At 41.4% G+C, this 16,549-nt stretch overlaps 1 protein-coding gene across 5 annotated transcripts in view; it reads left to right on the top strand.

Moving 5' to 3' along the window:
* Nucleotides 1-16,549, top strand: part of Vti1a (vesicle transport through interaction with t-SNAREs 1A) — a 318,857-nt gene that overhangs the window by 167,400 nt on the left and 134,908 nt on the right. For all 5 annotated transcript variants that reach the window (XM_036172774.1, XM_036172767.1, XM_036172792.1 and 2 more), the window contains one exon: nt 15,878-15,948. In XM_036172774.1, the coding sequence (XP_036028667.1) occupies nt 15,878-15,948 (71 nt within the window). The remainder of the gene's footprint in view (nt 1-15,877; nt 15,949-16,549) is intronic.

A 16,549-nucleotide genomic window follows, 5' to 3' on the forward strand; every position in this document is an offset into this window, starting at 1 on the left:
CATGGTTCCTTCCTTTTGGAAGAGAGTAAGGAGCATAAATCACACTCAGATTTTAAGTAATATCAAAAGATGTCAGCATCATTGTGAGTAAACTTAGCTTAGTGTGGCAAGAAGCTAAGCTGGAGAGGGAGTTACAACATATGGATTCTGGAGACAAGGATGCTATGGAGAGGACCATTATGTTGGCTGATCCAACACATTTGACATGTGCTCCCACATAGCACTTGTATCTTGTTTTACATGTTGTTTTAATGATGGGTTTCATGTCACTCTGTCCCATTTGCTTGTGAGCTGCTAAGTGCTTGAACCTTGCTTTGCCCTTCTTAGCATCCCCAAAAAGCCTGCCACAGTGTTGGCTCTCAAAAAGGTTCCATTGACTTGGATTTCTAACCTTACCTCTGACCTAAATTTGGTTTCCATGGGCAAGTAGTTTAGCCTTTCTAGACGAGTTTATTCTTACCAAGTTTTCTAAATGAAAAAATAAATAAATATAAATGAGTAGTGAATCTATGGAATAGATTAAAAGCAATTTCAAAACATTCCCCTTATTTCTGTGGACACATCATAAAGAGAAAAACTCTCCAGCCTATCCTCCAACTAAAGGAAAAGTTTTCCAAAAAGACCACAGCAATTTGCACTTTGGGAATAGTTGTTCACTGCTTTAAGATCCTGATGAAAGATCTGTAAGGCAGGGAAGGGGTGGTTCAAATGTGATCTCTTCTGAGCCCTAGATCTAATCAGAGCCTGTCTGCTTCTAAACCATCAACACAGTATTCCCTACTGCACTAGGTGTTCTTTTGAAGTTTCTCCTACCAAGCTCAGACCTCATTTCTCAAGATGTATCCACATTGTCTAAATGGGAAATTTTGGCAAACAGAAGACAGCCCCCACATGCAAAATGTTTTGAGTAATGCTTCCCATGTAACACATAAGAGCATCAATAAGGTAAAATACTGTATCTGTGCCATATAGTGTAACCAGTATTTCATTAATGATATCAGGAGCAAAAATGGGCTTCCCCCATAGGTAATAAATAGGTTTGTTTATTAACAATGTGAAATATATAGGAGCTCACATGGAAATACTGTGAAATATTGGCACATTGTCTCTGGATTATTCTTAAGGGATTCTGAGATTAGACCATCATTATATATCTGGATTAGTTTGGTAACATGAAAAAGCCAAAAGCGATGTTTCTCCTACATTGGAATGAAGCACGAGAGTAAAATTTTGAGAAATGAATGTCTGACATGAACATTTTCATTCCATCTCTCACTGAGGAATGAAAGGTAATGGGCTGTACCAAGTCTACCTTCCTGAGACCAAAGAATTTCTGAAACTTGTTGGAAGGACGCTGTTTTCTATGTTGAGTGGCAGTCCTGGGGCATTGTGTGTGGCTCTGTGACCAATGGCTTCCTTGCTGGGGTCTGAGAGCAGTCCTGGGATCACCAGACACCCGAGTGAGAATCAGCTCTTATGAAAACCTCCAGTTATTTGGGGTGAACAACACCAAAATTCACAAGAGTGTAGCAGACTGTTGAAAGTACACACATTTCCCACCTTACAAAAGAATCAACAATAATCTTGAGTTCATTTACCATGTTCGGTTCTACTCTTTAGAGATTGTGGTGGTTGTTATTCTTTTCTTGGTGGGGACCATAAGCTTTCTGTATGCTGGGAAGTCTTTTTATCTTTACTGTCTCAGCACTTTGAGCCTCCAGCTTATAGTACAGTTTTTAAGAACATAGCATTTTGCTTTTAAAATAAGTAGTAGGAGATAAAAATACAGATTTTTATATATCTGATATAGATTACACAATTAACAGTGTCTTAGCTTGGGTGAGATGTGTGGGGGTTTGAGTCCATCAGTATGTGTACTGTATAGCTCCTGAATTCTTTGTTTAGCCATCTAAGACTCTGAAGCTTTAGGTTTATTTTCAGGGTCTATGAGAAATATATCATTCTTGTTTGGCTGTTCGAGGTGATTTGGCTGTTGTTTGTGAAGGTTTCAGTCACTTTTCTTGCACCTGAAGAGGAGAATGGGATTTGCCAGTGATAAATGGGGAAGTTGACTAGCTAACTAATAAAGATTTGTCTTAATCAAGTATGATTTGTCAGAACAGGAGCGCACTGGGGTCAGGGCGCACGCAATGAATTATACAGCATTCACAGGAGGAAAGGACCCGGCAAGAGACCTCATAAATATGCTACCATTACCCACTGCTAATTCGTATTCAAAGAACGCTGCACATAGCCAGTCTCTAGCCATTCACTGGCTTCCTGAGCTTCTGTCTGTGCAAAAAAAGGGAAGTTTTCATTCTGTGTTACTATCATCTAGATTCTCAAGGTGAGGCCACACCAAAACTGAACTAATACTAATAATTTGAAGTGGGTCGTGGTGGTGTTTCTTGTATATTATTAGTTTACTGATATACTTTAAGCTCATCAACCCCCTGGAAATGGTGGTAGGGTGCAGGACCCTAAAACCCACTCCCTCTCCTAGAAGAGACTCACATACTTTATATGGCCTCTTCAATTAATTCCTCCATGAATTTGGCTGCAACCAGAAATGTTATTTGCCTTTATAGGAAGCATGTCTTCTCACAGAAGAGTTCTCATGTTAAAATAGCTTACTGTTGTTTACTGATGTTTGACTTACATTAGATACATAGATGATATTTCTTACATTCATGGGACTCTGGTGTGTTCATATGGCAGTGCTTCAGTGGGTTGAGTGGGGCTCTTTTCCAGTCTTTTTGTTTGTTTGTTTATGTGATAAGGTCATTGTTTCTCTTCTTAGTGCTGAACAGTTTTAGGTACTGCTGTAAGGCTGAGCCAGCACTTGGGCCTGGCTGATCTGCCACTCTCGGCTGGGGTCTGGGCAGTGTCCCAGGCTGCAGGAAGTCAGATGGGACAGTTCTGTCACTAGTCTCCTTGATGCTTAAGTGACTATTAGGCAGGTTAGAAATGAGGTTTTAACTATGTACACTGATATCCCAGTGTCTTAAACTGGTGAGAAAGGATACAGGCCTCATCTCTTTTAATGGAACAGTTACACTGCTAAGTGGTAATCCCAGTCCCTTGGATGAAACTCAAAATTTCCACAGTAAAGATAAGAATGATGGTAACTTTTAAAATTGGGTATATGCTATTGATCTCTCAAGGATGCCACAGCTTGGATGTTGAAGTCCCATAACCAAAGGCTGTTGGTTAGTTTCCAGGGTGGCACTATTGGGCAGAAATGGAATATTTATGAAAAAGGACCTGTGAGGACCCTCAGATACGTGTCCTAGAAGAGCACTGCAGGACCCCACACCTTACTCTCTGCATTCTACCCAAGAGGGGAGCAATTTGTTCCACACCTATTCCTCACCTGGAAGACAAAAGCTCTAGGTCTCCCTGGCCACGGTCTGGAAACACTAAAAGAGCCAAATCAGACCTTTTCTCCGTGTAAGGGATTATCTCCAGTGTTGAGTATAGTGACAAATCAGACCTTTTCTCTGTGTAAGGGATTGTCTCCAGTGTTGGAATATAGTGACAAATCAGACCTTTTCTCCGTGTAAGGGATTGTCTCCAGTGTTGGACTATAGTGATGGAAGGCTGACTAACATGGAGGAGATGCAGGGGCTTTGAACAGCAGTTTGTCTTCGAAGGATGGACCCTCCAGGAAAGAAAAAGTTAAAATAAGCACCTGTAATCCTAACACTTATGCAGAAGGACATGAGTTTGAGGTCTCCCTGGACTATGTAGCCAAACTCTTCCTCAACAACTCCCTCGACCGAAGGGATGGGAAAAGGGTACATTAGAAAAAAAGTGTATCCATCACCGCTTCGTCCAAGGAAAGTTTTTTTCCACAAAGCAGCATCCCATGTCTTACAGTATGGAAGTCATCACCAAGATATGACATTACACTGGGGATAGCTTTCTGTGAAGAATTCCACAGTGCTGAGCTGTCTTTACTCAAGCTGGGAGAAAGAAAGAATGAGTCAGTGAACAAGAAGTGGTGGTGTTTGAGTGTGTCTGGGTGGTGTTTACTTAAAACAGTGAAATCAAAGCCTGACCCCCTGGACACCATGAAGATTTCACAAGATGGTGTAGCAGTAGCCCACTTCCGTCCTCAGAGTCTTGTGTTTTCCCATCAGCAGTCTCTGAGTGTGCACAAAATCCCAAAAAGAGGCCTGGGGCTTCTGCACTGATGGTAGGAGAAAGTTAGAAAAATGGGCTGGTTGGGCCTGAGGGCAGGCTGTGCAAGAGGCTGGTGTGCTTAGAAAACTCACCTTGCTTGCTTGCTTTCTCCACTTCACCCTGTGCTCTGTCCATTGAATTTATAGCATTGAACTCTCTAGGCTTTCTTGAGCTTCCTGTTTTCTTGCTTGGTTTTGCAAAGTGCAGCTCCAAATTGCCAGGCCGGAATTCTGCATGTGCTGCTAGCTGTTGGTGGGCTAATGAAAGCATGGTGGTTGCCACCAGCCCAAACCATCTACTTAGGGCTCTGCCGAGAGTTTGGAATACTGGCCAACCTTGGGTAAATCACTTAGCTTTTCTGAGCTTCTGAGGACCCTGTCTGTATGATGGGTAAATAGTAATCTCCTTCCTATGGGCTATAAAGAGTCAGTGTCATGGCATAAAACAAAACAGACAATAAACAGCCATCAAAACTTAAGTAAAATTAACCTGAGAACAAAGTGTACATCACAGAGTTTTGTGCGCAGCCTGTCAGCAATAAACATTTGTTGCATATATATTGAATGAGTGAACTCATTTTTACCCACAAAGGCTTATTTAAACCTAGATGCCTTTTCTCTCCCCACAGAAAGTCCCATCTCAATTTGTTCAGACTTTTGTGTAGAATTTCAGTAAAAGACTTGATTTTAGTGGCTCCTAATGGAGCCTATTCAAATATAATTAAAAATTCTTCCTACAACTATGCCAATAAGTTCTCTGTAGAGCCTTGCTGATGAGGTCTAATCAATTCTCTGTTGTATTTAGAAACAATAGTGACTTTGTTTCCTCTGGGTTCTAGACGCTCCCTGTGTCTCAGTGCTTGCTAAGAAAGCTCAACAAGAGTGAACTCTAGGACTTTACCAAGAGCCTCAGCTGTGTGGCTGTGATGGTCCCTCTGAGGTCAGGCTGAGACTTAAGTTCTCAGAGCGGCGGGTACTTAGTGTGCAGCACCTGGAGTCACCAGCTGTTGCCATCTGACCGGCTAGAGTCTCCAGCAGTGTGGTTACCTGGCCCTTCTTTAATGTCGCAGGGGACTCTTGGGTTCCTCTGTCTCTTTCATTCTGGAGTAGGGTGGAGAAGACAGTAATCTGGGCTCAGTTTAGAGGTCCTGTCATCCAGACATCTGAAGTTGAGAAATGATGCTGAGATCATGGAACCTTAAGTTCCACAAAATATACCATGAAGTCACTGTCCCCTTTTCGCCATTTCCTTCGTCTTGGGCTTGTTAGTAATTTCTAGTTAAGGCCGTCTTCAAGTGCCATGCATGTGAGTAGAAATCAGAGGACAGCTTGTGTGACTTAGTTCTCTTCTCCCGCCATGTGGGTGTCAGGGTTGGCAGCAAGTGCCTTTACCCACTGAGCCATCTCCCTGGCCTGAATCTGATTCATTTTTAACTCTCGAAAACTTCCCAGACTTTCAGTGTCTAAAATAGAAGGCTGTTCTGCCATGTAATGTTATTGTTATTCAACCTCTCTCTCTCTCTCTCTCTCTCTCTCTCTCTCTCTCTCTCTCTCTCTCTCTCTCTCTGTGTGTGTGTGTGTGTGTGTGTGTGTGTGTGTGTAAAACTTCATTTATGCAAACATACTACACATGTCAAGCTTTGTAGCCTTAGCTTGTCAACCCAGACACCAGAGCAGTGCTTTTCAAAGCATAACCTAGAGAGCAGAAAATAAGTTATACTTGGTAAAAGTGCAAATTTGAGCCTCACTCCAAACCTACTGAATTAGAAATTGTGGATATAGAACCCAGGGTATGTTTTTTGTTTGTTTGTTTGGTTGGTTGGTTGTTGTTGTTGTTGTTTTGGGGTTTTTTTTGTTTTTGTTTTTTTAGTATCTGGCCAATTTGATTTTTTTTTTTTTTTTTGATGGATGGATCTATACGTAATATGTAGTCTTCAAAGTAAGAATCATGAAGTATCCTATAATAAAAAAAAGTTCAATGGTTATATCCATCACTGAAATTAATAAACAAACAAACAAACAAATAATTCAGGACAATGGATAGAAACCACAAAATAAGTACAAGGGAGTTGCTGTGGATTGGGGTGTGTACAATGAGGTGTGTGCGTGTGTGTGCGTGTGTGATGCAGCAGAAGTGACGGTGGACCGGCTGTAGGAAGAACTCCTAGAGAGGAACACTGAACACCAAGGACTAAAGTTCTCCTCCGGATCTCCAAGTACTCAGGACATAGAAGAGTGTGTGTTGGACTATGTGCTTTCATTGTTCAATAATACAAACTGAATTCTTCCTCACACCATCAAATCTACTTATAACTAGAAAGTGGGAATATGGTGGTAGCCCTGAATGAGATAAGCTAAGAATTATGAGTCTCATTCTTAAAATTAACTTGAACAAGACAATATGGAATCACTTCTTGCCTCCTATTTTCTTTTGATTTATTTTTATGTATGGGTGTTTGTTTGTGTGTCAGGGTGGGTGTCTGTGTGTGCGCTTGCCAGTAGGGTATGGAGGCTGAAGGTCAATAATCAAATTTGGGCACCTTCCTCGGTTGCCCTCCACTCTGTTGAGACTGAATCCAGAGCTCACTGACTGGAGAGGATGGCTTGGAAGTGAGCTCTAGAGACCTGCTTGTCTCCATAGACCACATCTGCACCACCATGGAGTTACAAGGCATATACTGCACACCTGCTCCCACGAGAATGCTGCGGACCTGAACTTGTCCTTGTGCATGCATGGCAGGCACTTTTCTGACCAAGCCATCTTCCAGCCTGTTTCTGAATTTCTTGAGAAAATCTTAGTACCAAGACTCAGAGATATCTGCATTAGAGTCATGCATGTTGAGCTAGAGACTGATGAGAAATGGATGCCAGTAGGCCATAGTAAAGAATTGAACGTGGTTTATGAAAAGTTACCCCACTGCTAGGGATTCCTGATGTAGTCAGCCTACAGTCAAGTCTGAGTAACTCTGTAGCATCTCACAGGTGAGTCTGCTGCATGGTACCAGATGAGGCCCTTTACTGTGACCTTCAAACTTCACCCTTCTCAGACTTTTGAAGCAAGTAGATGCAGAAAGTCCAAGAGCAGGACATTCCTTGGAAGCTAAGGAGTAAAGAGTTGACAGGATTAGCAGTTGCCCAGTTCCTGTTGTCAACTGAGAAAAGATACCTGGTGCTATAGATCCAGGATAGTAAATAGGTCCTGTCTCTGAGGACAACTGTGTTCAATGGAAGTCAGTTGTCTGGAGCATTTTAAGGAGTTTGTTCCAGGGTACTGTGATTGATTGGTGCTGTCTGTCAGACATTTAGTATTAAGGAGCGATAGCTTGTATGGTATGTATTTGTTGACCTTGTGCTCAGAAGAAATAGTGCCTTGTGGAAAGCTAAAGAAACTGACTTATCCCTATATTTTCAAGCATTAGTCATTTGTCTAATTTCTAAGCCACCTTTAATGTCATCTTGTCACTTCTTCAGTTTTTTCTTCTGTCTGACATGATATCCTGGCTGGTATTTCCTCAATGCTTATCATCCTGGAGGTCAATGCTTTGTGTTTCTTAATGCTGGAATTCAGCAGCATTAATATATAAAATGTATTATCTGTTATATCCATTGTGTTGTATTTCTTCAGGCTTGATAACTCTTTCCCATTTGTTTAGTACACACATATGTCTTCCTCTTGCTTCAGTCTGAATATCTGCTTGCTTTCTGTGCATATTTTAATTTCTAAATCTCTTTGTCCAGTTGTAGTAAAAAATAAAAACTCTATTTTAAACATATTAGTAACTCACTATTTTGCATGCAAAATATGAATACATATTTGTATATCTCTGTCTAGCTATATAACATATGTTATAAAAGTTAACTTCCAGTTAAGTGTAAATGTTTTGTATAATCAAAAGTATACCTGTGGCCCCTTACCTCATACCATGTAAAGTCAACATGGCTCAAAACATAAGGTGTAAGAATATAAAACTCTTAGAAGAATATAGAATGAGAAATCTTCGAAGCCTGGTGGTAGCTGTGAATTCTTAGATATAACCCCCAAAATACAGACAACAAAAGCAAGTATTGGCAAGTCAGACTTTCTCTGACTTAAAGATTTTTTGCATATCCAAAACAAGTCCAAGTGAAAAGTTAGCAGCAGGAGAGAAGGTGTGCACAAGTCACATTTTGATAAGGGTCTAACCTCTAGAAGATATATGAGTAAGAATAAGATGATGCAGCTTTTTAAATGGACAAAGACTTTACTGTACATTTCTCCAAAGACCTACACATGGCCACTAATCCCATAAGAAGGTGCTTGGCTGCTCTCAGGCGGGAGCATCCCTGACTACAGTCAAGAACCAGTCCTTCTCCTCAGCTGGGAATGCCATCAAGTCCATGCCAAGACCCAAGAGAAACTAGAGCTCCTGTGTGTTGCTGGTTACCACATAAAATGAAATAGCTCTTATGCAAACAAATTTGCCATTCCTCAGAAGGGTGAACACTGAACTGCCACATAATCCAGCAGTCTACTTCTAGGCCTGTAGCTGGAAGGCCTGGCAACAAATACTCAGACAGATACTTACAATACATATGAGCACACATGGATGGTCCATGTAAACAGCCTTCCTCAATTACTTCCCAATCTGTCTTAGTTTTTGAGACAGGGTTTCTCACGGAACCTGGAACATGTCATTTTAACTATACTGGCTGGCAGCAAGGCCCTAGGCTTCTCCTTTTTCCTCCAATCTCCAGTACTAGGTTAATAGCCGTGTGCTAGTCCAGTACTAGGGTATAGCTGTTCGCGCTGGTTTTGGGAGAGTGCAACACATCCTCATGTTTGCAGAACAAGTCCTTTCCTTACTGAACCGTCTCCCCTCCTTCCCCTGCTCCTTCCCCTGCCATGACAAATAGCCTGGTGGAAAGGTCAATGGGATTATCCTTCACTATAGCTAGTTTTTGCCTGTACAATAATCCATTCCTTGTTTTTCAAAAGAACAAAAATATGTTCACCTCAAAAAGTTAAGGTAGGATTCAGTCCTTCCAGGATGTCCTGTTCATTGTATAATTTTCAGGAAACAGTATTTATAATAGCATGCTGTAATCTTTCATGGGAATGATGGAGTCCTAGATGGAATTGGCCCCATCCCTCTATTGCCGAAGTTGTTGCAAAGGCTTCTCTTGAACACTGATAATGCTTTTGTTGTATGTGTTAAGTTGCCTTGCTCCACGTGCGCTGTAACGTGTTTTGAATAGAGGACTTTTAATTTTTCCCCGTACTTGTAACTGCAAAGCTCACTGACCCAAGCAAGCAGTCAGAGATTTGTGTTGTGGTTGTAGCCCTATCTGTAATTAACACTGTTCTCTGGGCAACCTCCACCCCACCACACACACTGTCACCTGCTGTTCCTATGCTCATCTTTGCAGTTACTTTAAAACCTACTCTTTTTCTAAAATACCTGTGATTCTGTTAGAAGTGTGATAAAGACAGCTTGGATATATTCCAAGTTCACAAACAGATCTTTCCTGAACATCTGCCTTGGCCTGCCTTCTGAGGTCTGCCACATACGCCTAAAGGAGCTCTCAGGTGCGATGGAAATAACATTGAAGCCAGAACACACACTCTCCCATTCCTCCTGACCAAGCAGGGAACGTGAAAGAATGAGGTGGGGTAGGGAGGAAGTGGCAAGCTGGACGTGATCAGGCTCCTCTGTCAGGGCACCACTTCTCAGTCCTAGCTCGTGTTTGCCAGTAAACATGGAGACTCGGTATTGCTGATAGTTCACACCTTCAAAGAAGCTGAAAGTCTGTCATTTTCTATGAAGTCTGCCATTAAAAAATAAACTGAGGGCCAGGAGAGACAGCTCAGAGGGGAAATCACTCACTTGTGGACTTGAGTTCAGATCTCCAGGACCCATGTAAAGATAGGAATGGCTGTGTATGTCTGTAATCCCAGCATTCCTACAGTGAGATGGGAGGCAAGATAGGAAAACCCTCAATCTCATGGGCCAGCTAGCCTGACATACACAGTAACAAAGAAGGAAGTAAAAGGTGGTCCTTTCACAACCTTTACCAGAGGTTGTCCTCTGACTTAGACATCCTTGCTCTCAGACATGCATGTCCATTCATGCAAATAAACTCACGCGCGCGCGCACACACACACACACACACACACACACACACACACACAGGTTTATTTTTTAATTCATTGTTATTTCCAAGCAATTGAAAAATGATTTAAAAAGACAACACTTGCCAGCCTGACAGTGACTTCTTGATGAGCAGGTGGTTAGAATACAATATAAGCAGTGGCAGAAATGTGGTCTGGGTTCACTGGAGTACAGGAAGGGATTGACTCAGCCCATAATGACTTCCAAAAGGGCTTCTAATTACTTTGCAGTCAATTGTCAGTACTTTTGCAGCACTTTAGGGTTTTGTTCTATTGGTTTTTTGTTGTTTTCTTTTTGTTTTTAGAATGAGTAATTCATTCACCCTGGGAAGCTGGATGATGCTGAACACACTAAGTAAACACACGTTGGTTGAATTCCACATGTGAGCCTTTGGAATGCTTTGACAGCTTCCCATTCAGGTTTCTGCCCTCATCTCCTGCCTTTTATGTTCTTTATTGAATTGCGAGAAGGAGCGTCCTTCCTGCTGTCCTGGTCTTGGTTCACAGAATAGAGCCCATTCACTCTTATTTTTGAATGGAGCTGTAATTAACATTGTTGCTTTTGTTTAACAACCTCAATTTACATAGTACCTGCTCATTCCATTGCATAGTTATTGGGAGCACAGCTCCTCTGACTGATGTCTCTGGGCCCTGGGAATAGTATCTGTTAATTATCTACAGGAAACCAGTAACTGAGGGGAGGCTCTGGTACTATGACTTTGATAAAAGTAACACTAATGATTTTTTTAATTGCTTAATGATAGATGTGATCATCCTAAAGCAAAATAGAATATACACTCAGCTGCTGTGGAGAGAATGTTCAAACATAATTCCCTTAAAATATGCCTACACACACACACACACACACACACACACACACACACACACACACAGGCACATACAAGCCTAAAGTATATTCACTAGTTTGCTATTTCTCTAGGCATGCATCCTGCATCAGTAGCCCTGACTTACTCTTATACCTTTGCTTATGTACTCTACCAGGAAACAGGCCTTGTGTCAAGAGCTGTCTTATCCTAATATTTTAGAGCCAGGTCATCCAGTCTGATCCTCACTTTACTTCGAAGGAAACTAAGGCTCAAAGAAGTGTTTTCCTTAAAGTTAACCCAAAGTGAAATTCTTCCTTACTTTGGAATGGCAGTGAGAGTCAGTACGGATAAATGGTCCTTTGTGCACTTTCTACATCATAGTGGAAGCAGAAGCCCCTTACATGTCCTGAGCTTCAAATGAAGAGAGATGGTGAAAAACTGTCTTTGTGGCACACTACTTTCCCTGTGTCAGGAACACCAAAGATTCTTCAGTACTGAGTGTAGCTCTTACGTCTGGGTGCAGCAGGACACAGTCCAGATGACAAATGCCAAGTTATTGTGGGTGCCTTCCCCATGCCCCCGGGTTGCTAATGGCATTTTCAAGTGTTTGGAAAATAACCTTATCTCCTCTTGGCAATTTAAAGAAGACTCAACTGGTGTCCTTCACTTTTAAAAATAATTTTCTGGAAGCCACATCCTTAACAAAGGTTGTAAAAGGAAAGTTAAGTACAGCCATGCTGAGGAGTAATCAGTACCTTCTGGAGAGTATACCATTCTGCTCCTAGCATAATGGCTCAATTTAAAAATATATATTTTGAATTTATAAGATGGAACATTTTTGTACTGAATTAGATTTGAGGCACCTTTTTCTTCGGCTATATTTGTAACATGATGTAAGCTTCAGCCACATCTGACTTTTCATAGGGAATATTTTAATCCATTCATTGCTAAAGTACAAGTCCAGTTTCTTTTAAAGACTCACTTGTGTTTACCTCATGATAGTATATACAATTTGTCAAATAATTTATGAATGAAAAGGCTCTCTGAGATATGCACTCCTCAGCCTAGATCTTATCTACGTTGGAGATGCCAGGCAAGTCCTGCAGGAAGAGTCCTGCTAGATTTGTGTTACCTATTTCGTTCTTAGTTCCACTCACTTGGAGACAAGAAAGCATTGAATGCCTATTGTATACAGCATGCAAAAGGCTGGAGAGGGGATGCAGTGTTACCCAAAGATCCTCTGCAAGTGCGCGCCCTATAAATAAAAGGGCTGTGGGTGGACGCTATGGTTGATTCTGTGCAACTGTAAAAACAATTCATTTTATGTGTTTGAGCTCTGTGTCCCCGGCTGATTCCCAGGACCTCTGTGGAGAAAATGGAAGGACAGGAAGGAAGTCTTTCTTCTAGGAATTCATTCATCATGTCACACTGACATGTAGAGCTGCAACATACAAAAATCAGCATTCTTTTGTGTTCCCCTTTGTTTCCTAGCCTCAGGAAGATGCTCAGTGTCAGCAAGGGTACTTACTATAAAGTGTGCATCTCTGACTGCATCCTAGGTACATACTAGCTGTTCCTGTCAAAGACCACAAGAAAATTTAAGGCATTGAAATTGGAGACATGACATGTCACGTTTGCCATTATTTCAAGTCTGTAAGCTTGAATTCCTTTTTTCTTTTAATTATTTTATGCATATGAGTGCTCTAACTGCATGTGTGCCTGCATGCTAGAAGAGGGCATCAGATCCCACCATAAATAGTTGTGAGCCACCATGTGGTTGCTGGGCATTGAACTCAGGACCTCTGGAAGAGCAGCCAGTGCTCTTAATTGCTGAGCCATCTCTCCAGCCCTGGAATTCTCTTTTTTCAGGTAATATATCTTAGTTTTATTTTATGTGTGTGGGTGTTTTGTCTGTATGTGTTTTTGCACCATGTGCATGCCTTGTACACTCAGATATCTGGGACTGGGTTTACAGAGACAGTTGTAGGCTGTAGTGTGGGTGCTGGGGACTAATCATCTGGAAGATCAGATCTGGTGTTTTTGATGAGTGTCTTTAACTTTAGTAATTCAAGAACAGTCAAATTAACCATCTTAGAATTTTTAAATTAAATAATCCCTAAATATCTAATGCTATCTGACAAAGGATTATATTAAAAACAATCTCCTCTAATTTGCTTTGTTTGATATACAAATATTACTTTCTTTGTATATATTTTTGTCCATAAGACTGATCATCTCTAATATATCTACCTAGAATTTTCTTTATTAATGTATTAAAATATAGGCTAGTGGCTAAAAAATGAAGGATTTTGTTTCCAGCCAAGATGACCAGGGCCACATTTTTGCAAGTATCTACTCTCTTGCAAGATGGGATTGATGCTTGTGCTGCTGAGTCACCTACCAGAAATAAGGAGTTTGTGAGTGTGGCTTATGACTCCAAGAACAGCCCAACTCTTGACCTCTTATTCCACTGATTCCTGGAGTAGAGGACTACAGATCAGTTCTGAATGGCGTTTCCCCTGGCAAACCTGACAGACTTGAGGCTCTTGCATTTGCTATCCAGGACTGCCTGCTCTGGGGCTGTGCTCCAAGGCCTTAGAAGAACAGTCTAAACCTTGCTGGGACTTCATTTTCCTCTCTACCTCATTCTTCCGGTTCTTTATTCTTTCCATAAATACTAATTGGGATGTTAGACACTATCAATAATCTCTTTTCCATTTGTTTGAAATCATGTATTATAATATGGGCTATGTTGATAGGAAGTAGTATTGAATAGTGTTTTCTTGAAATAATGACTTTGTGGTGATCATACATATTATAGATTTTTTGTTATAAATTAATTATAATTGCTATATTTTAATGATTAAAGGAACTAAAATCAGTAGAAACAGTATGACAAAGTTGAGTATTTCTATTAGTTTTGATGCAAAACCAGGATAAAAGGTGTTCAGCTTTGGTGGTGTCATTCACTGTCTTTATTTTTGTGATGTGTCTGCCGGAAACTATGTGTGTTTTACAGTTGTACCTTAAGAAGAAGCTATGAAGTCTGTAATAAAGAGTTGAAATACATCCAAGAAGAGATACTTTATATGGAAAATCATGGGCTGGGAAGGCATGCTCAGAGTTGTGAAAGTGTCAGGGATGTATGTACAGCAATGCATGTGACCTTTTTTTTTTTTTCTTTTTCTCCCCCCCCCCCCCCAACACAGGGTTTCTCTGTGTGGTTTTGGTGCCTGTCCTGGAACTCACTTGGTAGCCCAGGCTGGCCTCAAACTCACAGAGATCTGCCTGCCTCTGCCTCCCGAGTGCTGGGATTAAAGGCGTGCGCCACCACCGCCCAGCGCATGCGACCATTTTTATGGTGGCGAATCCTAACAAAGGCAGTTTGAGATTCTTCTTTTGTGGGATAGGCACCTCCTGGTGATGGCGAATGGAACTGAAAAAAAAAATCATTCAAAGTAGCTGTGTATTTGCAAGATCAGGTCATAATTAGTGTCTGGTAAAATGGCTGTAGTCAGATGAGAGACTGCCAAGTGACAAGCAAGTGAGATCATTATGACAGGGAACCTTCATTTCAGTCAACAGTGTGACTTAATGAACTGAGCTAAGTGCTGTGCAGTAGTCTAAGTGTTTGGAAGGTAAAGTGCTCCTCACCTGGTTTGATGCAGGAGTCTCCAGCAGCTAAGAACACAGGAGAGTCTGGAGGCAAAGAGATAGTCTCACTACCACTAATTGCAGTAGGGGAAGAAATTGAGGATTACATGCATTAAAATCACAACTGTTCTAAATGGATATTGGCTTACATAGGTAAATAATGCCGTAAGAGAAGGACAGGACTTTCCCATGTTATTCTCAGTGTGTAAAATCAAAGGCTGCACTCCACAGTGAAGAGTAATTAATCACTACACCTGTGCTCCCCTTCTTTTTGCTGGGAATTTGAGTGGCCTTTGAAAAGTCACATCACCATTAACTTATTGATGCTAACTTGGCTGCAGCCTGCTTTTAAATTGCACCCAGTCATCCTCAAGATAGGTAAATTTATCAAATACTGCTTATATATTGTAGCATGAATCTTAACAGTTCTCATTAATAAAATCAAACCCAGAGCCAGTTATTGGGGTGAATGCTGGAAGATCAGAGAAGCAGAACAAGCCACAGCTACCTCACCTCTCCAGTTCCTCAGCTGATCCTGTTTCCTCAGACTGGAAGCCTCTGAGTCCTCATCCAGAATGGGTCTCAGCTGAACTGCTGCTCAAAAGCCTAAAAGCTTAACCACCAAATGCTTACAGTTTCCGGTCTTCATGCCTTATATATCTTTCTCTTCCTGCCACTCCATTGGATTAAAGGCTCGCTTTCTGGGATTAAAGGCGTGAGTCACCATGCTTGGCTGTATCCTTGAACAGACGGATTTCTACCTCTGGAATGCTAGGTTTAAAGGCATGTGCTACCACTGCCTATCCTCTATGTTTAATATTGTGACTGTTCTGTCTCTGACCACAGATAAGTTTATTAGGGTGCACAATATTTCAGGGAACACAATACCACCACAATATATTTCAAATACATTAATTAAAATGTATCTGGTATGTAAGGACACACTGCTTTAATCTTGCTTTTCTATATCCATGATCATTCTGGTACTTTAGGGGGCAAAGGGTATGTCTGCTCTGCAAATACCCTAAGTTACCATTCCTTACATTTTCTTTTCTTCTCCATAGAGCAAATTGGCCAGGAGATGTTGGAGAACCTTAGTCATGACAGAGAAAAGATACAGCGAGCACGTGAACGAGTGAGTATGCCATCAGTTAGGTGTTCAAAAATGAGAAGACATAGATAAAAGGCCATTGGGATGGACACAAGATAGCAACGGCGTAGCTGTAAGGACAGGTGGGGAAGAGTGGCTGGGATGAGCAAGGCCCAGTATGGAAGAGGAGAGAAGGGCTTGAGGGGGAGGGGCAAGCAGCTGGCCCTGCTCCTGTCTCAGGATAGCCCCCAGTAAGTATTTCAACTAACTCCAGGGCTGAGAAAAGGCCTCTGAGATAGGTTTTGGAGTGTATCCATCTTTCAGAACAAAGATTATGAAAATACCCTCATTCTTTCTCAACCTCATTTTATTTCCATTTATAGTTTTGCACATTCATATATTAAAGATAAATTCCCACAGGAATATTAAACCCTGACTATCCATGAGGCATTTGCTTTTATATCCTGTTTAAGTATCCACTTTTAATCTTCTTGTGTCATCCTCTGAATCTAAGAACTGCGAGTCTGTGAGTGTCCCAAGTGTGTCTGTGTGAGTGTCCCAAGTGTGTCTGTGTGAGTGTCCCAAGTGTGTCTGTGTGAGTGTCCCAAGTGTGTCTGTGTCAGTGTCCCAAGTGTGTCTGTGTCAG

This window comes from Onychomys torridus, chromosome 1, assembly GCF_903995425.1.
Source record: "Onychomys torridus chromosome 1, mOncTor1.1, whole genome shotgun sequence".
Classification (NCBI taxonomy): domain Eukaryota; kingdom Metazoa; phylum Chordata; class Mammalia; order Rodentia; family Cricetidae; genus Onychomys; species Onychomys torridus.